Genomic DNA, 23,255 nt, shown 5'->3' with positions numbered 1-23,255 from the left:
TCAGCGAATGTTTCATTTGCATTTATTTTCATATTAAACAGTGTAATTATAAACATTTCATTCAATTACACTAAGCATGATAAATATGAAGTAAAAATCTTGTGTTTGTTTTTTAAAATCTACAAGTTTAAAGGACAGAATGATTTCACATCTGCTCCGTGACTTGCCTCATTCTCCTCGCCGACGGCTGTGATATGTTCCTCTGATCGACTCAGCATTTAAGTTACAAAACCAAACCTCAGACCCAGAACTCAATTACAGCGTTTCCCATTTACAGACAGAAAAAAAACAAAGAAATAAACATTTACATACATCAGACCAGTTCAACATTAAATTACATTTCTCAAATGTGCAAGATTAAGCATACTGTAAAAAAAAAAAAAAGGATTTTTAAATAATGTTCAAGTTTAAATGAAGCACGGGCTGCTGGTATTTAACAAAGGTGTAGTTTATGGTGCCGTACGGAGCCGTTTGTACGCAGCGTGGCCGTCCAATCCATCGTGACCCCTCGAAGACTGAGTTCATGAAATGCTTTAAAACTGCCAGAGGAGACAGACGCCACAAACAAAAGCGCTTTTGTTCTAGTGTCGCGATTTCGCGTCCCTGCACGTCACCAAAGTTCGGAACCGAGGCGCGTGTTCACAAACGGCTCGTCGGGAAGAAAAAAAAAAACAAAAACCAACCCCCCCCCCCCCCGGGGTGTGATTTTGAACCGAGCAGTGGCAGTAAATCAAAGAGTGCAGTGTTCTTTTTACAGCGTCACAAAACAGAGAGCGTCAAACCGAGCACAAAATATACGTTTGTTTTGTTTGTCCCGTAGATTTAAACACCAACAGTCTCACTGAGACGTCTCCGAAAGACAAAACTAGCGACCGTAACTGCTCCTTTCCTCCTTAAGGGAACAGTGTCGAGTGTTTGTGTGGTTTTTTTTTTTTCCCAGTCGGACATTGTTCAATCATCCTATGCACAGATGCTGCTACAGATTTTCTCTCCAAATCTGAGATTTGGACAAAAATATATATATTACACGTCAATAAAAAGGCAACCACTGATAACCAAACAACATGAAGACCCTAAATTAAATTAGAAAAGCTTAAATTCTCATCTTCAAGCTCAAATCAGAGCTTATTTCTTCTTGACTGCAGTCATCTTGTACCAGTGTCACAACATTATTTTAGCTTTTTTTTTTTACATGGGTGAGGACAAAGTCCTAAAAAGGGACACTTTGACACGTGATACGGAAGCAGTCAAACACCTGGAATGTGCTTGATTAGTGTTTGAAGCAGACGTTTAGAAAAGTAGGATTGCACAGACTTGGAATCACACGGATGTAGCTGGAGAGGTGATGCTGGACGCCCCGGCCGGAGCCTGGCCTCCGTCTCCTTTACTCATCAGGTGACCCCCGCGTCGCTGAACTTCTGCCTGAGCAAAGTGTCCACAGTTTGTCCCACAAACCGCGTCGTCGGTCCTTTTCCAGCAGCTCTTTCCCAAAAAGTGCAAGAAATAAGTTTATTAGTGTTAAGAACGTCCCTTCATTAGTCCGTCTCTCCGCCTCCACTGCGTCCTGAAGTGATAAAAAAAAGAGGAAAAGGGGAGTTTAGATCAGCAGCAGAGAATTATGACGTCAGACCTTCACAGTCCGGGACGCTGAGACGCGTTTCGACTTGCCTCCTTATTCGATGTCGGAGTCGGTCAGGTGCGTGAGGGAGAAGCTGGCGATACTGGCCGGCGAGATGGAAAAGCGGGAGTAGTTGGAAGAGCTGCCCCAGCTGGGCTCCGGCGCGCGCCCTGCAACTGGAGGCGGAGAGGAGAAGCGAGCGGCCGCAGAAGAGGGCGGGGCCGCCGACGCCTTGTCCTTGGGCAGGAACGCGGGCGCGGGGGAGGAGAAGTCGTCGTCCCACTCGAAGCCGCCGCCTGCGGAGACAAAGACGGGTCAGCTCTCTGAAAGATGGCCGCCTGCAGGCGAGTCGGGGTATTTACCTTCTTCGTCTGTGGAGCTTTCGGAGTTGGTGAAGCGGCTCAGGCAGCCGGCCGAGGGCGCCGCGCCGCTGAGCTCTGGAGCGGGACTCCTCGAGCCGTAGGCGTGGTCGCCAAGCTCCTTGGTGGGCGTCTCCTAAATCAGCCAGTAGAGGTTTTAGTAATATCGGCACCCAAAGCGTCCTGGGAGTTTGAAATTCCAGAGAGTTTACCTGGTCGAACAGGAAGACGGTGACGTCATCGAAGAAAGACACGGCTCTCCTGGCGCCGCCCTTGACAGGCGGCTCTGAGGCGTCGATGTTCAGCGTGGTGGGTTTCAACAGGCTCTTCAGGTTCTTGGCGCCGCTGTCGTCGGAGACGATGATCGGCACCGCGTGAGCGGTCTCGTCCTCGCTCTCCGAGCTGGAGCTGTGAAGCTGGTAGGCGTGGGCGTCGTCCTCGGAGTCCTCGCTGTTCTCGTCTTCCTCGTCCGCGTCCATGCCGTCTTCGTGTCCCAAGCCCGAATCCTCCCGCCTGGCCAGGAAACGCCCCTCCATGTCCGGTTCTTTTCTTTTCTGACCGTCGCTGGCGTGGGTCCTGGTGAGTTTAGGGTGAGCGGCAGGTTCTGACGGCTGCCTTAAACCGGCGGCAGCAGGAAGCAGGTCCAGATCTTCTGGTGCCGGTGGCGGATTTGTTAATGTGACCACCTTCAGAGCTTCGTGAAGGTCTCTGGTCTCAGACTCTCTCTCAGAGAACTCCGCTTCTAAGAGACTCTCTCCAACAAGCCGCTCGGATCCTGTTTGTGCTTCAGCGGCTGTCAGAGGTTCTGTCCCAGAAGGTGAGGAATCCAGATGTTTCTCCATCCCGGGACCTCCAGCATCCCCGCTCGCTGCACCCTCAGAGTTCCTCAGCCATCCCACTTCACCAGAACCTCCTGCTGTGCTTTCTTCGGGTTTCTTCTCGGGCTCTGATTCATTGTCCGAAAAGTACGCAGAGTCTCTGTAATGGCTGCCCACGAGGGGCTCCTCCGCCCGAGCGGGACCTTCTGGCCGCGACTCCTCGCCGGGAGCGCTCAGAGCTCCCTCGGCTTCGGAGATGATGATCTCCGGTGGAACCACGGTTGCGTTCGCTGCAGGATCTTCTGGCTCCTCGTTTTTGGCAACGCCGGAGCCATTTTTGACGGGGGAGAGGTCTCTGACGTTCAGCTGGGAGTTCCACTCAGGAGACTCCAGGTTCTCGGTCTCATATCCGCTGTCTGATATTTTATACGGAGGATGGAGTTTGTGAGGGACGACCTGCACACGTGTCTCCTCCCCCTGCTCACCGAGTCTATGAATGTCCAGGGAGTCTAAAGAGTCTGGGGTCTCCACGGAGTTATCTACGGTGGCCAAGTTAGTGGACGTGCTGTCTTCTAGTAAACTGTCCTGACTGATCTGGTCTAACGAAGGCCCGGAGACCAACAGAGAAGATCTCCCCTCGGTCTCCATGAAGGATTCTTCGTGGTCAGACAGAGTGTTTTCCAGTTCCATGTCTGCATCCTCGATCAGGTCGCTCACCAGGATGTTGCTGGTGAGCTCTTCGCTGTGGCCCTCGTCCGAGGACGGCGTCTCGGGCGGTTTATCCACGCCGGGCTGAAGGTGTGTTGAGGTTCCCAGGTTGTCTTCAAGGCCAGAAGGTTTGGCATCAGTACACAGCAGATGGGGAGGAGCGCTTTCCGATAATGCATCCGTGTTGCCGTCCTGGCAGATGACGATCTCGAACCTCTCCGAGGTAGAATCAAAGCCCGAGTCTGTCCCTCTGTCTGAGGGGTGCGCTAGACCCAGGTCGTCAGAGGAAGAACTGCGTGTGAGCGGGAACTGGATGCTCGCCTCGTCTTCTGCCACCACGGTAATAAAAGGCACCAGCGTTTGGGTTTCTACTGCCGGCGGATGGAACTCTCCCAAACTGGCACCGGGAGAGTCCACTTCCTGTCTCGCCGACGTGCTACTTGCAGAAGGTCTCAAGTCGTCGTCTGCGGATGTGAAGCTGCCTAAAGTGTTCAGGTTGTCCCAGGAACCCATCTTGAATGCATCTTCTGGTTCATGGGCGACCCCGGGGGACAGGAAGTTCTCCTGCGGGCTGGAGAGCATCGACCTGTCTTTCATCAGGTTCTGGTTTTTGAGGAACATGAAGTTCTCGGCTAGTTTCTCAGTGTTCAGAAGCCTCTTCACATCTGTGTTCTCGTCCTTCCACGTCAAAGAGTCCACCAGATGAGGGGCTTCTGAAGCCTCCCCTAAAAAAGAACCCCTATACCTCGTGTCCACGTCCTGCACTTCTCCTTCATTGCGGAACGAGTCGCCGTTGCGTTCTGAAAAGTCCATGAAGCTGGTCCTCCAGGAGGGCGAGGCCTCTTGCTTGCTTCCCCCGTCGGTGAATATGTTGGTGCGGTACGGGCTGTCGTTCTCCAGGGAGGACCAGATGTGGCTGTCCGGTAAGTAGGAATCCTTGGAGTCGATGCTTTGGTGGAAAAAATCGGCCTCTGTGCTGGACTCATCCAAACGGACATCTTGGAGTAGAACAAAGTCTTGCTGGTCCAATAAAAAGTCCCGCCGGTTCCCATCATCTTCCACGATGCTCTCGCCCTGCTCCTCCAGCTGGATGTAGTAATCACGGACTTCAGACGGCTTCTGGGCATCCAAGACTTGGACAATTCCCGGAATTCCAGAGGGAGTGTTGTGGCCATCTCTGCCTGCTGTCCTGACTTGGGGATCAGGGAAATGGGCCTGAATATCTTCGCTAGAGACGGGAAAGAACATGCTGTGGTAGTTCAGGGTGGTGTCCGCGCCGGACCGCCCGTGGCCGCCTTCGTAGTGGTCGTGCTTGGCCGCCTCCCACACGTACTCAAAACTGAGGCCTTTGCTCGTTTCGGTGACCGTCAGAACCTCGTCGATCTCCTGCCGCATGGCGTCGTCGGCAAACTGCTCCAGGATGGGGAAGGAGGTGTGGCTGATGGTGGTTTGTCGCCCGGAGGGGTTGGGCTTCAGAGCATCCCAGCGTTGCTCGAAATCTTCTTCCATGTCCTTCTGACCTTGCATGCGCAGATAGACGAGGAGACGGTGCACCTCCTCCGCCGTGGCCCGCTCGTCCGGAGACAGCCAGCAGAACTGCAGAACCTCGTGCCTGCATTTACAAACACACGTTTCTATCCATGCAAGAAGATATCTAGGAGCTCAAGGACCACGTGGAGCTCAGAGACGTGTTTTACAATTGGCCGACCTACCATCGTTCAGAATAGGGAAGCTCCAGTTGGGGTTTAAACAGCTTGATCTGCTGGTCCTTGATAACGTGATTGAGAACCTCCCGATCAGACAGATGAGGGTACGGCTGGGCGCCGTTCTCAAAAAGCTCCCACAGTGTGACGCCCAAAGCCCTGCAGACAGAAGCAACAGCAACTGTAAATCACAGCGCAGCTAAAGCTGCTTCGTGCCGGCTAAATTCAGGGACTGACCGTGACCTCCGCTTGACCCAAAACCATAAAACAGAAACATTTTTTTACAACCACGTGAAGGCTGTTAATCATTTTGATCCTAACTCGGGTGTTGGCAATTGTTTACGTAGCAAGAGGCCAGGCCAGCAACGGTTACAGTCATATTTGGTTTCCATTACAACGTCCGCAGATATCTAATCATATTTGGGTGTAAACTTTACTACAGTATCTGGTCTCTTCATGATAACATCCAATCCTGATGATTAACGGCTAATGGCCTGGAAGATGGTTATCTGGTACCTACCACACATTGCTGGCCTTGGTCTGCTCCATAGTAATCACACCCCCATGGCGCTCGCCCACCAGCTCAGGAGCCAACCAGCGAAGGGGCGCGTATGCGTCATCCTCCGTGATGATGTAATCCTCCTGGATTTAATATCATATGGTTACAGATGGCATTTATTACTTACAGTTCATGAACAACAAGTCTACAAACTTCCTTTGAATGGCAAATCTTTTGTTCTGAATGAGCCCCCGACTACGCCTCCGGCTTTCTTTACAGAAATAGATTTAGGGGGTGACCTTATCTAAGGAGTATTAAATTCAGACGTCCAAACTGACAGCTCAGCAATATTTAAAGAATCCAGATGAGGCCACTGCCTTAGGACACTCGCGCTGGGTCCAGTTTCCAGGAGGAGGCCTTCGGAATACTTCAGGGAAACGTACAATTAACACCCGCACAAGCTGGGACGGAGGTTTTTCCTCACAGCTGAAGAGACGTTATCGGGCCGGTAATGAGAAGAAATACGGTACAAACGTTCAACCGGTCATTCACAACTTAAAAGAAGTGCTTACTTTGTATCTGTAAGGTCCAATTCCATAATCTCCTACTTTGACGGTGAGGTCTCCGGTCAGGTAGCAGTTCCTCAGAGCCAGATCACTGGGAGCATCAAGAAGAAAACACAGCACCGTGGATCAGTTCCCAAAGTTCCAAAATGATTGATAGTGAATAGATGGCTCAGAGCTCGGCTTTGTGATTAACACCTCATTAGCATATTGTATCGTTGGTGTGGCTAAAGTAAAGCCAGGCTTAAGAAGAGCATCGTTGTCTAAAGAAACCTACTGCTGCACTCAAGCCTACAGGCCTCAGCAGAATCAAGGGCAAAGGACTCTGGCAGCCATCACAAATAACTCTGGCAACTGGAGGGAATTCTTCCACCGGCCTTGAGCCTCGCAGGCAGAGGGGCTATTCCTGACTCCTGCATACAGTGGCGGGGTACGCTGGGACAAGGGAACCGAGGATCTGCGAGCTTTTTTTGGGAGTTTCCAGGACATGGTGTAAGAACTTTTGAATCTCTCTAAATATTAAGCGCCCCCCCCACCCCCCACACCACCACCACAGAAGCAGAGTTTAGTTTCCTTCAGTCCCGCAGCAACTCCCGGCCACCTGTAGGAGAAACGCTGCTGTCAGCGTTATGCGTGCACGGTGCGTGGCCCAGCGACCAGATGGACCGAAACCTCGCCGTCCCAGAAGATAGACGTCGATTTATTTAAAACTTTTAAACTAACAAAGGCAGCGAGGGGGCTGACAGCCTAATCCCACAATCATAAAATGTTGGCAACACACATTATTAGTGACACGGTTTCTCTTTTGGAGCTTTGCTCTCGCAGATTCAGTGCAAAGCTGAGGTTTGACACAACAGGACACAGGCCGAGTTTTCCGATGTTTAAGATGGAAGCACATTTGACCTCACATGGAGGGAACCTTGGAGAATCACTGAGTTGTAACAAGGCTCGATCCTGGGCGATCCTTTTACACGCAAAATGCAACATCATCATATCCTTCTGGCAGGGGACAGCTGACACTGAGGCATTGCATGGGAGCTGTGTAATTGGAACTCTCTGAGCTTATTCTGAGCATGCAAAATAGAACTGATGAGTTGAGCATCATATCTTGCCCACCAGCCATACATTCCCAGCAGTCCCTGTGGCAGTCCCTCATACCCAATGACTAAACGCACACAAGAGGTTCAAATGAAGAAGAAATTCAGCGTTTCTACTCTACACGTGCCTGATGTAGAGGGCTGGTACTCCAGGGAATAGGTAAACAAAATCAATCAAGCAAAAAGCCACCCGCTGATCCACGTCTGTATTCTTACCAGATGACACACGACAACATTGGCTAAACTCCAGAATGTCCTGAAAACTCATTATCTATATGTTGATCCTTGCTCGTGCAGTATCTACACGCTGAGCAAAGCTGTGCACCTCAGGATAACTTACATATGACACCAGAGTATGGCTTATTTAGACCTATATATAGACGCATACATTACATACATATTTTCCGTCCATTTCCCTTCTTGCTCTCCAATTGAAAGTGACCAGTCAATCAGAGACTCATCTCTATGAGAGGTAGATCTGACCTGGTGAACTGGTGCCAGACCAGTTAATCAGCGGTCCATTGTGCACACCACTATGATTTTACCGATCTCGTGCGGCCAAGCATTATATATAGTGAAGTGGATGGATCTGTGTTTGTGAGGTTGACCGAGTTGCAGCGCCGAGGCCGTACCTGTGCAGGAAGTTGTGTTTGTGAAGGTGAGCAACGCCGGCAGCGATCTCACACGCCATCCTCTGCAGCTCCAGCGAGTCAGCGTTTCTAAACTTCCAGTCTTGCTGAGTCAGATAACCCCGAAGATCCCCCTGGAAACACAGATACACACATCTCTAAGAACTAGATTATCAACAACAACAATCACAGAACATATTATTGCAGCAATAATTAACAATGCTTCTAAATACAGGCTGCGCTACACAGAGACGACCACTTGGGGACAGTAGATTCTGTTACCGTCTCCTCCCTCCTGATGTTTGAGAGGACCAAATAAGGGTCGTGCTGGTGGCTGGACCTCTGAGCCGTGTCTCAAACATTTATAACTGAGAGGCCAGGTTCAGGGGTGGAGGAGGGAAGAGAAGGAACTGTCTCATTGAGGAAATGATTAACTTAATCACCTTATAAACAAGCATGCAGACCCCTGTATTACCACTGAGAGTTTTCCTATTAAATCACAGCATATGTGAACTTGGCTTTCGGCAACTGACAGGTCATTCATTACCAGTGAACATTAGGTCAGACCACTCATACCACAGGGCAGCTGTCCAGGACCCCTCCTACTTTCAATATTTACTGTTTTTATTGCGTAACCTGCAACTGAGCACCATGGCTACTGATGCCCGCGTTTCAGTTCTTTACATTTCTGTACCAACACCAACTCAACCAGGAAATTAAGCATTATTTTTATACTGCTTACACTGGATTTGAACAAAATCCAGAAGAAAATGACCTAGTTTACAGGGGAACAGAGGTCAATATAGACCCCTGGATGTAGCTCCACCTTTGACAGCCAAAGCCAAGAATACACGTACACAAATCACAAGTCACATAATTTATGAGGTGGGCCTGTTGAAAAGGTCTCATCACATCCAGTAACTGCATCGACATGTCAATAAAGTCCCTTAATTACTTTTTCTCAGTCAGTATAAATGAGCTAAATCTCTGAATAGAAACATATAAACCAATCAAATCTCAAATACACAACCAACACACAGCTCCAACAAGGCGTCTTCAAGGAAGAGCTATATTAAATGTATAGTAAATGACACCCTCTCTGTCTGTTTTTATCTGTGATGGTTGTGAAACAGGTGATCGGGCCTGAGCTTCAGACCAGCCTTCACACAGAAACAACATGAAATGTGGAACAATTGCACCTTTTGTCCCTTTAGGAAAAAACAAGAATGTAGAAAGCTCTTTAGGTAAAACACTCATGCCTGGCTCAGCTGCTTCAGGGGAAAGTTATGTAAGTATAAGAGAATTAAGTTTGGAATTCATGGACATGAATAAAAATTAATCTGCGTCCATCCAGATATAGAAAAGACAAAAATTAGGTGGCAGACTTAAAAAAAAAAAAAAAGGGAGAAATATTGCAGGATTAGGGACATCTTTGCTCGCCACTTCTTCCATGCGGGTGTGCAGGAGCAAATCCAATCCCAGTGTCAAAGTGTCAGATTACACTGCGCCCAGGTCACCAGATCATCACATTCACAAATGGAAAGACACACGCAACAACTATGCCTGCTCTCATACCGACAAGGAGAACCGGGAAATATGAAAACTATAAGCAGAAAGGTCCTCCTGTGGTAACCACACTGCACAAAGATCACGTAATCTGTGCTTACATCTTTGAGACAAGCTTAAAAATAACCTCCTACCCATGAATGAATGGAGGTTTAGGTTTCTGCCACTGCACACAGACGCCCATAATGCGTTCCTTAGCAAGGCTCCACTTCAATGCTGCCGTATTTTGAGATTTTGGCCAGTGTGAAGGCTCCGAGCTAGACGTCCTGCTGCATCTATAATAAACGCTTGGGTTCCTGTGTCCTCACACTTCACACCATATGGTTGCTAATTAAATCAAATGTAAATTAATCCCAGGACGGTAATATGAGAAGCCCTTTCACAACACAGCCAGAATTAATGTATTAATGACAGCAATAAACAAAGATCAATGACCAAGTCAGCCACCCAAAACCAAAGGCAGGCGACTGAGATCTGTACATTGGAAGCTGCCGCTCACGATAGGGTGTGTGACGTTCTTGCAGCAGTTGCTTGATGTATTCTGATGTCTAAAATTGTTTGAGTCAGGGTTACCCTGCACGGGTGATACGGGGAGGCCTAACCACCATCAATCACCAGGTTGTCAGAGGGGACATCGCGGCGCGCTTGCCTTAAGGAGCCCGTCTTGTCCACTGCAGCTGTAGTGTCGCATTTCATGTTTCAAAATGTGGAGGATGATTGACAGCACCTGAACAGCTGCCATTAAACTGCGGTGCTTTCATATAAATTCAATATGCTGAGAGGATCTTTCCAACATTGTTACTTTTAAGTATGTAGAGGGAACTGGGATGTGTTGAAAGTTATCCAGATCTATTGTGAAGGACAATAAGTTTGAGGACTTGAAGTCCTCCATCCAGCTGGGGATGGCGAGCATATGCATCAATCAGTTGCTCGTCCTGGCACATTATCGCTTTCAACAGGCAGGATGTGGTCTTCATCACGTTATCGTCCCTAATGGCTCACGCAAACTCGCGATAAGCCATTCACCTTGACTTATTCCAATCTCCTGTCAGACCCTTTAACAGGGACCACAATGCCGGGACAGCGGCCAGACCTGAGCCGTCCCAGCGGCTGTGCAGGGGAATGAAGACACAACAGAGACACTGCTTCTCACAAAGAAAACAGGTCAGAAAATGGGTTGAACTGTGATCTTTAGATCTCAACACACACCCAGACACAAACACAAGTTTTATTGCTTCCTCAACAGCGCTGAGAAAGGCATTTGTTTTATTTCTGAATTAGAAACAACAGCTACCTCAGCCACAAATACTGAACTATACTCACACCTTTGTGATCATTCATCACAGAATAGTGTGTTCTGGTGAAAAGCTAATCATTTAGACGGCGGTGTTTATTGACGGACACCGATGGGGTTATTTAAGAACAGCTTTTGTTTACTTTAGCATGAACTCAACAGTCTCAGTACACACAAGGTGGCACCCATAAAAATGCACAAACAGCAACTGCTGGAGCTGACACCAGAGGAGTGTAAATGGAGCCTGTTGCTTTACTGGGTAAAGTGGGAATGTGAGAAGTCCTGGGCTTTAACTTGCTATGCGATTGAGGGGTGCGGAGGGTGAGGAGATGGGGCAGCTCCTTACAGTCAGGACCCACCAGACATCGATGAAGCAAATGAATCAGATGCCACAATGAAGCCTGGGTCACGCTAAAATGTGAAGGGCTAATTTGGGATTAATCTGGGTCAGCTGTGACTCCTGGCTGGTCAGTATTTAAATAAAAGGGACCGGCCCGTTAAATCTTTGAGCTTAACGGTCGGGCTGAGGGCTAATTCTCAAATGTCGTATTTAATGAATGCTGCTAAGTGAAGGACTGGCTGACACGGTAAAGAGATTATCCATCAGTCTCCCCACATTTCTTCACAAAGGAACATTTCACAAGAGCGTTCACACAACCCGAAGGCACAATTTCATTCTAGTTCTAATGAACGACCGTGAAAGAGGGAGCACAAGTGCGCTGCAAATTCTGAAGCGCCGTCGTGGTTCAGTGCAGATGTTGGTGGCTGGACACTCACCATTTCACAGTACTCAAAGACCAGCAGGATGGGGATGGCCTCGACACACTGTCCCAGGCACTGGAGGATGTTGGGGTGCTGCAGAACTCTGAATGAAAAGAACACCGTGAAGCCACTTGGAAATAAACAAACAACACATAAATGATGCGAGACGTTTACCTGTATGGGTCACCCTGCTGTAAGAAATCATTTTGCTCCTTGGAGCTTGCATTAGCCTTTAACTCCTTCACCACGGCTCTGGTTCCTCCTGAATCTGTGTAGAGCTCACTCAAAATAACCTGTTATAACGCAGACAGAAAAGACACGGCCAGAAGACCATCAAGGAAAATTTGTAAAAGTCCGGGGAAGAGAATTATATTGAGTATGTACGATACCTGTCCGAACCAGCCATTGCCAATCTCTTGAATGTAGCTCAGGTTGTGGCGTGCGACCTGAAACTCGGGGGATCCTTCTGTCAAACCAATCAAAAAGCAAAATAAACACGGTATCAATGTCACTACACTAACAGTTGTTATTACAAAGTGTCTCTGTCCAAGTGTCTCTGAGAGCGCATGTGTCCTACCTGTGATGCGGCCAGGAGGTTGGAGGTGTGGCGGTCCAGGGAGGGCTACGGGGGACACGGCAAGGGTGTACACCTCAGCTGGGGACTGCATAGAAGGTGTGTCCTCTGCTGGTGGAGTGAAGTCGATCTCATCGTCAAAGTGGTCCTCAAATTCCTGCATCCAATTAAGACGGAACAACTCGGTGCATCACCAATCAAGCTGATGCCACCTAGCCTGGGTACTGTACCCGGTCTCCCACCTTAAAGTTGATCTCCCGCTCCTTGCAGCAGGTCACACAGTTCACTAGCAACACCACAAAGGCCACAAGAGCTGCCAGCGACACCACCAGGGACACGCCGAGGGACAGGGACAGTGTGTCCCCTGTGCCTCCACCTGAAACGAGGAAAACAGACACCAAATATGATGAACAATATGTAGATTTCTGACTCTCAAACAAAAAGGTGGAAGCCTGGCATGAGGAGTTTGACAGCATTAGTGGTTTAGTGGATTAGATTATTGTCACGTGTTATTATACACCTCCTCAACCCCCATCATAACAGCACAAAAATAGTAAAAAACAACATTCAATAAACAAGAAACTACTGTTAAGAAGCCTGGTTGTGTAGATAGAAGCTATCCTCAAGGCGACTGGTGAGTGCCTTGATGCCCCAGATGGTTGCCCCACGGGAGGTAGCTGATGGCTGGGTGACACCAGCCCTTCAGGAGCCTTGTTCTGGCCACAGGTAACAGGCGTAGCCGCCCAACTTGTGAACCTCATCCATGATGTTGCCTAACCAGACATGGAAGCCTCCTGTGAGGATGCTTTCAGCAGCAGAGCTGTAGAAGCCGATGAGAAGCCTTAAGGAAGCCTTGAAGCCATTGTTCTTGAGACACCTCAGAAATCCAAGTCCCTGCTGTGCCTTTCTGACCAACATGCAGAGGAACTCAGCGATGTGGCTGCCCAGGAACTTTAAGAGGTCCTAATACCAGCAGTGGCATTATTTATACAAAGAGGGAGGTGTGTGGGCCCTCATTTCCTAAAATCAGCAATCAGTTCTTTAATTTTTGCAACGCTAAAAAAAATAAATAAAAAAATAAATAAATAGGGTTATCATTGCATCATAGACTATAAAGTGAGGGCCTGAGGCCACAACCCTGAGGTACACCACTGTTGTGAACAACTGTGGATAAGTAGCAGGTCTTAACTGGTTCTGACCGAGTCCTGCTGGTCAGAACGTCTGGTATCCACCTGCAGCTGGTATTGCTGAGGCCCAGCTCTTTCAGTGAGGGAGACCCAAGTGTGTGCTGGGCCAAAGAGTTTGAGAAGTCAGACTAATCTAACTTGGCAGCACTGGCAGGATTTTTCAGAAACTTGTCTACAGGGGAAAGTCAGTCACAAGAAAACAATTTTAAAAGATGCCTGTATCATGTTGTGTATTTAAAATGAGCCCGACCAAACCTGCCTTCCCTGACAAGTCAGTGGCAAACACAACAAGGAGTTTCTCTTCTCTCATCCCGAGTCTAGACATTCATCTGCTGACATGTGGGCCCGTTTACAACTAAAATAGGAGCAGCTCTGTCTGTGCCACTTACCCCTGAATGCTCTTTTCCACTAGATGAAGATTTATGATGTGCTGCATGTTCAGATTCTACAAATGTGTTCTGTTTTATTCTGAGGTTGTCAGAATCAAAGAGCTAAAGATAGGATGTTGTACTCTGGTCAGGCTTGATTAACCTTGAATCAAGAGTTGTGACACAGGCTCATTCAGAAGGATTATTTTTCCCACCCTAGACAGGACAGAAAGTAAAAGTGTAGGGTAGAGGACCCCCCCCTCCCGTTACTCTAAATAATCTTTTCTTGACTTTCCTTGAATTCTATCTGCTTCTGTCGCACTTATGCAAAAAGCGATCAGCCAAATCAAGCTGTCAGAAATGACACAACCAAAGAAACAAGCCCAGAAAATGCACAACTCAGGCAGTATTTCTCTAATTTAAGATAGTTATGGGCGATTATGCAGTCAGCTTAGACACCTTTGCGTTACCTTTTTTCACAGGGAATTCAAGTTAGCCTTAAAAAACACACTGAGCTGGACTTGAAAGGTTCTGCTCAGCCTGAGAAAGATCTGGCAGTGGTGTCAGGTAGTTATTTTAATACCGACACCCGACTGTTCAGCAGAGCGGAGGGGGCTCCAGGCAGCGCCAGACTCAGAGGAGCTGCAGCCCCATCCAGACAGCAAAAGCAGGAGACGGCTCATGCGAGCTCTATGTGAGATGGCTTCACTTGGCCCTTTAGAATTCAGCTGCATATATAAAGAGCAGCTCACCAAAAGGGGGAGCTGACCCATTATGCAGATCCATCCCACCTCAAAACATCCCACCAGAACAGAAACGAGCATTTTATCACACAGGATGAAGAGTGACACTGTCAGAGGTGTTTTTTCCACTAAACATTTAGCAAAATAACAGAGAGGGTAGTAACTCATTGTCAATGCTTGTTGAGGCAGCCAATCACACAGAAGCGGTCCCAGGAAACAATGACTTCCTGTCAATGATTTCCTGCTTCTGTTATTACGTAATGGATCTGCAACCTCATCTGACAGGCTTCCCTCAAGGTGGTCTCGATCACCACCTTCATTGATGTATAATTTGTGCAATATGTTGTTTACTGAAGACTTCCTCTAAGCTGTTGTTAATCACTCTTACGTCTTATGAAGCACGATCGAGATCAAGTAAGATGAAGACACAAAAAGGTCAGAGAAAAGTTTATGGGCTGCAATAAAACTATAAAGACCTTGTTCAGACTGAAAAATTACCTTTACACTGGATGACACTTGAGCAAATACCCCTATTGCTAATCATTGACTACGATAAGCTCAGAATGTCTTATGATCCTACATTACTGACCCTCAGCACATCTCTGTGTAATCATCCATTGCTCGCTCACGCGCACAGGTTAGATTGTACCTGTCTCAAGTCTTTGCAAAATTCAGGGAAAAGGTGCGGAACCCTTCCAATACTTTAATGTGGGGTGGAAAGAAAAAGCCTGGGAGTATGTGGTAAATATACACAAGTTAAACCACCTCTATTTTAGAATAATAACTCAACCTGTTAGGGGAGGACACTATAACCAGGGTGCTATTTGAGCTCTATTTCAAAACAAGAAACAGTTTTTCTATGCTGGTAGTTCAACACCTATTGTATTGTCCCATAAACGGTTAAATGTCAACCTCGACCAAACCTAGTGAAATGTTTTTAAAGCACTTGGGCTGTATATTAACTTTGGTGCACAAACGGTACTGGCAGCTTTGGAACTGTTGCGTGTCACTCAAAATTAAACTGGACTGGTTAATAATTGTCCCCTTTCAACGTTTCAAGTCGAAATAAAGTTGCCGGTGCGGCTCGTATCCCATAAGAAATATCATATTTTCATAACCAATATGTAAAGGTATATGCTGTGTTTCAAGGAGCAGAAAAAGAGAGATGCAGCGATAACACAGTTTCACTAGAGAGCAGGAAATGCAGGTTGTTGTTGTTAGCTTCACGATGCTAAACCAGATGCTAAGCCGGTGGACAGAGCAGAACCAATGAACTAATTGTACAATATATCAGATTCCCGTCACATATCTCACCTGGTTTGTGAGGTTGAGGCAAAGGGGCACCTGTAGACAGGCAGAATACCGAAAGAAATATCCCAATACCCAGCAACAAAACATATCCTTGGCGGCTCTTCATCCTCTTAGATTAGCTAACAAATCGTTAGCTAAATGGAATCGTCGTCCTTAAAAGTAAACGGGTGGTTTTGTCCTATTTAAGCTTTGTACTACTGACAGTCAATCTAACGTCCATATAACCTACACACACAAACATATTTTAGTCTATTTAACATTAGCGGCTTGCTATTAGCCTCAGTGCTAGCGTTAGTTAGCATTTCGATGCTAACAATTTCGCCATACCAAATCGGATACGGCTACAAATGATCGCGATACAGCGTCCATAGAAACGGACGGTGCGACCAGCCTTCACGACCACCCGTCATTTTTGTACATGGTTATGAATGCTATTACGGTAAACACGTCTAAGACAAGTTAATCAATAAGCCCTGACAGAAAGGAAACACCTTTCCACCGAAGCGCCATGTTCCTGTTCAACGTCACATCACGGAATGGGGCGTAAAAGTTAGATAACAGACAGGTTCTCCAGCCAATCACAGCAAAGAATTACTGGCCCTAAACTACGTCATCGCTCGGCCAAGCACGTGACCCATCCGGTCCTCATCAGCACAGGCAGCCAATATAAATAAATAAACGAGAGAAATAAATGATTTTATTTTTTGACATAGATGATGAGAGACTGTCCAGACAACACCTAGATAGACCATAGGTCAGAATTACCTGATGCTCATCTAGTCAAGTATTAAATTAAAAGAACACTTAAAAGTTGTGGGCTAGTTATAATTAAAGTATTTCTTGTGTTATCTGATATGTATGTCTCCAGATAATCACTAATCCTCGAATCTAACAAAACCCACAATCGTCTGTAGCTTTGTTTTTCAAATTCAAAGTAAAAAATGTCAAGTAGAATTTTTCATGAAAAACACAAAAAAAAAACCTCTTGATTATTGGACACCAAATAATGTTAATTCAGATGTTTAAAAGGTCTCCTGAGTTCCACCTTAGTTCTTCTCCAGCTCTCATGAGCAGAGTGGCGCAGAGGAAGCGTGCTGGGCCCATAACCCAGAGGTCGATGGATCGAAACCATCCTCTGCTAGCTTGAGCGTAATGTTTGTTATTGTTCTTTGTTGTTTCACAGCTTCAAGTCTTTATCTCTTGCCGTTATCTCTCTGATTTGCCCGTTTGTCATTAAATAAATTAACCCCATTTTAATGGGTACCAATGTTGTGGGCTAGTTATAATTAAAGTATTTCTTGTGTTATCTGATATGTATGTCTCCAGATAATCACTAATCCTCGAATCTAACAAAACCCACAATCGTCTATAGCTTTGTTTTTCAAATTCAAAGTAAAAAATGTCAAGTAGAATTTTTCATGAAAAACACAAAAAAAAACCTCTTGATTATTGGACACCAAATAATGTTAATTCAGATGTTTAAAAGGTCTCCTGAGTTCCACCTTAGTTCTTCTCCAGCTCTCATGAGCAGAGTGGCGCAGAGGAAGCGTGCTGGGCCCATAACCCAGAGGTCGATGGATCGAAACCATCCTCTGCTAGCTTGAGCGTAATGTTTGTTATTGTTCTTTGTTGTTTCACAGCTTCAAGTCTTTATCTCTTGCCGTTATCTCTCTGATTTGCCCGTTTGTCATTAAATAATGCCATTAAATAAATTAACCCCATTTTAATGGGTACCAATGTTGTGGGCTAGTTATAATTAAAGTATTTCTTGTGTTATCTGATATGTGTGTCTCCAGATAATCACTAATCCTCGAATCTAACAAAACCCACAATCGTCTATAGCTTTATTTTTCAAATTCAAAGTAAAAAATGTCAAGTAGAATTTTTCATGAAAAACACAAAAAAAAACCTCTTGATTATTGGACACCAAATAATGTTAATTCAGATGTTTAAAAGGTCTCCTGAGTTCCACCTTAGTTCTTCTCCAGCTCTCATGAGCAGAGTGGCGCAGAGGAAGCGTGCTGGGCCCATAACCCAGAGGTCGATGGATCGAAACCATCCTCTGCTAGCTTGAGCGTAATGTTTGTTATTGTTCTTTGTTGTTTCACAGCTTCAAGTCTTTATCTCTTGCCGTTATCTCTCTGAATTGCCCATTTGTCATTAAATAATGCCATTAAATAAATTAACCCCATTTTAATGGGTACCAATGTTGTGGGCTAGTTATAATTAAAGTATTTCTTGTGTTATCTGATATGTGTGTCTCCAGATAATCACTAATCCTCGAATCTAACAAAACCCACAATCGTCTATAGCTTTATTTTTCAAATTCAAAGTAAAAAATGTCAAGTAGAATTTTTCATGAAAAACACAAAAAAAAACCTCTTGATTATTGGACACCAAATCATGTTAATTCAGATGTTTAAAAGGTCTCCTGAGTTCCACCTTAGTTCTTCTCCAGCTCTCATGAGCAGAGTGGCGCAGAGGAAGCGTGCTGGGCCCATAACCCAGAGGTCGATGGATCGAAACCATCCTCTGCTATTTCCATTAACGTCTCTTTTCTGGATGCAGTCATATGTCCTTTAACATAGTAATTACGCTACTTTAACAGTAAGGACTCTATTTAAATTTTATTTATCAGCTTGTATCTGTTTGCAAAACATAGTGGGTGAGAAAATTATATGCTCCGATGAACTGATGGAGGAGGAGGAGGAGGAGGAGGAAGATGAAGAGGTGGGTGAGGCGTGAATGAAATCTCACTGGCTTTAACGACAGATACATCGGGTGGCTTCCTGCACTCTGGATCAGGAAGCAGCAAGAGAGGAAGAGACCTTTGAATCGCAGAGAGCTGATCGGGGTGAGTACTGAGCTTCTCTGCAAAACCGGGGGCAAATGTGAGATGACTGCTGACAGCTCAGCCCGGCCGCTGATAGGGAGAGCTGAGAGTTGTTTAGTACCTGGGGCATTAACGCACGGAGGAACGGTGCTCTCAGATGTGTTTGATCTGATGAAGGCTGCCATCTGACAGCAGCAAACACCTGCAACACTCACGTTCCCTCTTTGCATGTGTCGGTCAGCTGCAGGACGACCATGGCATTTGCTGAGATGCTGAGTGACGAGAACATCAATGCTGCGGTCCAGGCTTGTCACGGTGAGTCCACCCACATATGCACCTACTCTACCGACTGTTAAACACATGCTCGTATGAACTGCAGATAAGAGTTCTAAGCGGTTTGTGCTTTCCCCAGGAATTCCAATCATCTTATTTTCTGCTTTGATGATTATTCTTTCTTTGAAATGTTAAAACTGCTTTGATGCTGCAAGATCCTCTCTGTTATTACATTTCACGCTCGAGTAAAGGAAGCGCAGATGCAGCGCCCAAGTTCCATTCACAGCCCCCCCCCCTCCCACCGGAGAAAGCCGCGTTGCTCACGGTGGCGATGGGGAGCCTGCAGGTTACTAGGCAGCAGCCGGCAGGAGCACCTGTACCACCAGATACCTGCGTGTTTACGTTCAGCAACACACAGCCTACATGCCCACAAATCCCAAAGTGCTTAATAATTTATCTCGAGTAATTATGTCCACATGACGAAGCAAACACAGCCGAAACGGCTCCAGCAGATCTTAAATGTCAGCACTTATGTGCCCTGTATGCAAGAGAACTCCCCCAGGAAAGGAAAGGATTCACGAGCAGAACCATTTCAGAAGCTTTGGGTTTCCATAAGTAACGTTTGATGTGCTTTTAACTTTCATAGTGACAAAATCTATGTGGTATTTACCATAGAGTGCTGTGGGGGGAATCGGTAAATGTCACTGCTGGAAGAAAAAGAGAAAGATTTTTTTCTGTTTTCCAGTAACGCACATAGTCTGACTGTCTCTCACTCACTCTGCAGCTCCTGGAACCTTTGACTTGGACTCGTTCTTTACACAAGTCGGGCTGAGCGGTTCATCCCAGGATGTTGGGGAGAAGGTGTTTACGGTCCTGGACCAGGACAAGAGCGGCTACATCGAGGAGGAGGAGCTCAAGTACGGACAATGTGTGTGTGTGAGTGTGTGTACTTTGGTTGTGTGGTTGAACTTATCCCTGTTCTCCATTCTCACATCAGACGGTTCCTTCAGAATTTCTCTCCGGGGGCGAGAGAGCTGACAGTGGCGGAGACCAAGGCCGTGATGGCAGTTTTGGATAAAGACGGAGATGGGAAGATCGGGATGGAAGGTGGGTGCACGTGGCAAAAAGAAGGGTAGCAACAGATGCGAGGCAACCGGTCTGCAGCCGGGAGCTGTCCGCTGTTCGGTGCTGAAATGTCTGTGAGGGGCCACAGGAAGGAGTCTCAGAGGCACAAAACAAATAAAGATCGCGCACGTCAGCGTAAATGTCACATGGTGCTTGAAGGAAACCCTCTCTGATCCTGACTGCACCCCCACCCCCTTGCTCCTCCACAGAGTTCTGCGACATCCTGAAATAAAGATCTCGCTCAGATGGACACACGGCTGCTTCCCCCAGTGGGGACGATGGAATTCCAAGGAGATCCTGACTTTCCTGACTGTTCCATACCCAGAATCCTCAGACCATTCCTGACCTACCTGCTGCTCTGCCCACTGATGCGACTGAAAACCACAAGAAGCATTTGGAGGGGAAGACAAATGCTAATAAATGTGTTTAAACTGACATTTGACCGCTGTCTGGGTTTGTGAAAGACTTTGATTCAGGGTAGCGACATTTGAGGCAAGACTCCAAGTCAAAAACAATGCAGAATAAAGTGAGAAAGCACTGATCAAACATGCAGAAAGAGCTGCAACCAGAGGACAGTGCAATTATCTACCGATTTAATCGTTAGGTGTTGGTTTGTTTTTCTGGTTTCGATAATTGACAACGTGATTTCTCCAGCGGCTTGTCTCTTTTCTGCATTAATTATCCACCGTTTTAAAACAAGCGAGCAATTAAACGACTGCATACAGCCAAGATCAACCTAGTTTTACTACAATTTAATTCTAATTCTAAAAAGCACTGCTTCTGGTGACAGTCTACTGCGCTATCGCGTCCCTCGTATGGTTCAACGTCGCCTGTGCATTTCCACCATTAAACCATGGAATCAGAATTGATGAGGTGATCTGGCGCGCAGACGTGTCCTATTCTCCCTTTTCTTGGGTGTTTCCGATCTGTCGCCGAGTTCAGTCCAGAGCGGATCCGGTGTCTCCTGGCGCCCTCTCATCATATATGATACGATAACTATGTTGCCCCTGAAGGTGCGACCGTTCTGACACCTACATCCGCTTCGATAAAACCACGGCCTAAGGCCACGATGTCGATGTCCGCATCCTGAATGTTGACCATAAATCATTTGAGAGGAACAGGTCGCTCGACGCGCGGGTCCGCTCGGGTTACGCCCGGTCTCGCTATAGGCCGCCTCGCACTCCCACATCCCTGTTTGTTCGCCTAAAAATAGATCCAGACAACTTGACACATTTTTTCGGAACCCGCGCATCTTGGTACCTGATACTGAGACCCCAAAGCTCTGTAAATGGTGTTGCTGGAGGCTATATAAGAGGCGGCGACGGCGGCTTGGCGCATTCACCCGCCTTGGTTTTCACTCGCCTCAACGCAGCGCAAAAAGGTGAGTGCAATGGGCACAGCGCCCGCACGGCCCCGCGCACTGACACGCAAGCTACACAGGGAGGAAATCAACCCGGACGAGGAAATCCCTGAGGACTATTGCTGTAGATGGAGGGGTGGGGAATGAGCCAAAACACACCCGGGGCGGGAGGACGATTGAATCAATGAGCTAGGAATCCAAATGGGTCCGGTTGAACTCCGAGGATCGACGCTGATGGATGGTTAACGTGTTGTATGTTCTCTTGGCTGGATCTCTATAGCACAAAGTCACCTCCAAGGTTGTTTATTGTGATGATTAAGGAAATGTCATTTATTAAGGTGGGGGTCAGAGGTCATTCTCTCAGGTTGTTCAATCCAACTTGTGCAGTTGAACTTTCGCCTGCTCAATACTTGACTGCGGTTCTCTTAAAGAAAAACAGCAAATAGATGACACATGATGAGCTCGTTTTATTCTGAAACTAGCCATTGAAATCATGAGATGGACAGCTCGTGATCAGACTCAACGCTCTCTGAATTTGCCTCCCGCTGATGCAGTGGATTGTTGATGGTGTTCGCTAATCTCCAGTCTTCTCTTCAGGATTAAAAATGGCCTTTGCTGGTATTCTGAATGATGCTGATGTGAAAGCGGCTCTGGACAGCTGCTCAGGTGAGATCTTTAACGTCTCAAATTTGTCTGATTTTAAATGTTTTATCTCAGTTTTATCTCTGTCAGTAGCACAAATGGAGCTAACGGTGCCAACGCGCGTGTGTTTGTGTTCCAGCTGCCGACTCCTTCAACTACAAGAGTTTCTTCCAGAAATGCGGTCTGGCTGCCAAGAGCCCCGATGACCTGAAGAAGGCCTTCGCCATCATCGACCAGGACAACAGTGGCTTCATTGAGGAGGAGGAGCTGAAGTATGCCCCACGCTACAGTAGTAAAAGCTAAAGTAGTAAAGATTTCTACTTGAACTGACTCTCAATTCCTCCATCCAGGCTGTTCCTGCAGAACTTCTCTGCCTCTGCCAGAGCACTCAGTGACAAGGAGACCAAGGCCTTCCTCGCTGCCGGTGACAGCGACGGCGACGGCAAGATCGGAGTGGAAGGTGAGCCCCGACGTTGTCTCTGAATGCTTTTCCGGTCTCTTTAGTCATCATCTTTGGGAACTAATGGTGGTTTTCTTCCACTTCAACAGAGTTTGCCGCCCTCATGAAGGCATAAGCTTCCATTGCCCAAGATCTCCTGCTCAAATCTGGAACTGCAAACTCCTTGCATTCAGTAACCACCAGCTGAAAGAATATTTTTTATACCTTATTTATGAGTTGCCTGTGGACTGTTATTTCTCAGCATGGAACACATACAAGACTGTGAGCCTTCTTCAGATGTGTTAAATGTTCTGAAAGAAAAGAGATACCTCATGCAAATGGCACAATATTTTCTGCACGCTTGAGGAAGAGTGAAAAACCAGGAATAAATACTCTTTTGGTGTAAAGTCTTCTCCCTCAGCTCAGTCGTCTTTTGCTTGTCGGCAACAGAAGGGGGGTTTCAGAGCCACCTGGCAAGAAATTAAACATTCAGGGCGCGCTGAGAGGCAATTAAAGTGAGCTGCACGCACTTGTTTTGATAACCGTGGCTGGGGGGGAGGGTGGGGGGACAGTTGGACACAGGCAATAAGCCTGCAGACACAGAGGCGAAGGCCCTGGGGCTTTGCTAACATGCTGCCAAGCGAGCTGCCATGCATAGCGTAATTAGCCGCCTTCTTCCAAAGTCCTTTTCTTCACCAACTGCTTCTCAGTCAATTGTGCGACGTGTTGTGGCAACGGGGGGCTAATAGCAGAATAACAGTGGCTCTGACATCAGCAAGCTTTC

At 47.0% G+C, this 23,255-nt stretch overlaps 3 protein-coding genes across 4 annotated transcripts; 2 read left to right on the top strand and 1 right to left on the bottom strand.

The window, feature by feature from the left end:
* Positions 1 to 5: 5 nt before the first annotated feature.
* On the bottom strand, positions 6 to 16,345 carry lmtk2 (lemur tyrosine kinase 2). Its single transcript, XM_011603884.2, has 14 exons — positions 15,803 to 16,345; positions 12,433 to 12,566; positions 12,194 to 12,347; positions 12,006 to 12,082; positions 11,791 to 11,909; positions 11,632 to 11,719; positions 7,998 to 8,128; positions 6,278 to 6,362; positions 5,727 to 5,848; positions 5,216 to 5,365; positions 2,190 to 5,115; positions 1,981 to 2,113; positions 1,669 to 1,914; positions 6 to 1,564 (listed from the first exon to the last, which is right to left on the bottom strand). Exons 1-13 carry the CDS (start codon positions 15,903 to 15,905, stop codon positions 1,673 to 1,675), a joined length of 4,464 nt encoding a protein of 1,487 aa, XP_011602186.2. The 5' UTR covers positions 15,906 to 16,345; the 3' UTR covers positions 6 to 1,564; positions 1,669 to 1,672.
* A 2,201-nt stretch (positions 16,346 to 18,546) lies between these two features.
* LOC101071428 (parvalbumin alpha-like) lies at positions 18,547 to 20,465 on the top strand. 2 transcript variants are annotated; one of them, XM_003964556.2, is made up of 5 exons: positions 18,547 to 18,653; positions 18,874 to 18,947; positions 19,690 to 19,822; positions 19,903 to 20,012; positions 20,240 to 20,465. In XM_003964556.2, the coding sequence occupies exons 2-5, from the start codon at positions 18,887 to 18,889 to the stop codon at positions 20,260 to 20,262; spliced, it is 327 nt and encodes a 108-aa protein (XP_003964605.1). In that variant the 5' UTR covers positions 18,547 to 18,653; positions 18,874 to 18,886; the 3' UTR covers positions 20,263 to 20,465. The 2 variants fall into 2 exon arrangements, with proteins under 2 accessions (XP_003964605.1, XP_029691788.1); XM_029835928.1 differs by lacking the exons at positions 18,547 to 18,653; positions 18,874 to 18,947 and adding an exon at positions 19,415 to 19,520.
* An 810-nt stretch (positions 20,466 to 21,275) lies between these two features.
* Positions 21,276 to 22,881, top strand: LOC105416438 (parvalbumin alpha-like). Its single transcript, XM_011603886.2, has 5 exons — positions 21,276 to 21,411; positions 21,988 to 22,056; positions 22,172 to 22,304; positions 22,383 to 22,492; positions 22,582 to 22,881. The coding sequence occupies exons 2-5, from the start codon at positions 21,996 to 21,998 to the stop codon at positions 22,605 to 22,607; spliced, it is 330 nt and encodes a 109-aa protein (XP_011602188.1). The 5' UTR covers positions 21,276 to 21,411; positions 21,988 to 21,995; the 3' UTR covers positions 22,608 to 22,881.
* The last annotated feature ends 374 nt before the right edge of the window (positions 22,882 to 23,255 follow it).

The sequence above is a fragment of the Takifugu rubripes genome, chromosome 5, assembly GCF_901000725.2.
Source record: "Takifugu rubripes chromosome 5, fTakRub1.2, whole genome shotgun sequence".
Lineage (NCBI taxonomy): Eukaryota > Metazoa > Chordata > Actinopteri > Tetraodontiformes > Tetraodontidae > Takifugu > Takifugu rubripes.
The sequence above is the reverse complement of the archived record's forward strand: the minus strand, read 5'-3'. Positions and strand labels throughout refer to the sequence as shown.

Bases quoted from the DNA above. Each gene is read 5' to 3' on its own strand.
- LOC105416438 (XM_011603886.2), top strand. From the start codon at position 21,996: ATGGCCTTTGCTGGTATTCTGAATGATGCTGATGTGAAAGCGGCTCTG. The intron at 22,057-22,171 runs GTGAGATCTTTA...TTTGTGTTCCAG, and splicing joins GGCTCTGGACAGCTGCTCAG to CTGCCGACTCCTTCAACTAC. The intron at 22,305-22,382 runs GTATGCCCCACG...TCCTCCATCCAG, and splicing joins ATTGAGGAGGAGGAGCTGAA to GCTGTTCCTGCAGAACTTCT.
- lmtk2 (XM_011603884.2), bottom strand. From the start codon at position 15,905: ATGAAGAGCCGCCAAGGATATGTTTTGTTGCTGGGTATTGGGATATTT. The intron at 12,348-12,432 runs GTGGGAGACCGG...AATTGGATGCAG, and splicing joins AGCGGGAGATCAACTTTAAG to GAATTTGAGGACCACTTTGA. The intron at 12,083-12,193 runs GTAGGACACATG...TTGGTTTGACAG, and splicing joins ACCTCCTGGCCGCATCACAG to AAGGATCCCCCGAGTTTCAG.
- LOC101071428 (XM_029835928.1), top strand. From the start codon at position 19,448: ATGCAAGAGAACTCCCCCAGGAAAGGAAAGGATTCACGAGCAGAACCA. The intron at 19,521-19,689 runs GTAACGTTTGAT...CTCACTCTGCAG, and splicing joins GAAGCTTTGGGTTTCCATAA to CTCCTGGAACCTTTGACTTG. The intron at 19,823-19,902 runs GTACGGACAATG...TTCTCACATCAG, and splicing joins ATCGAGGAGGAGGAGCTCAA to ACGGTTCCTTCAGAATTTCT.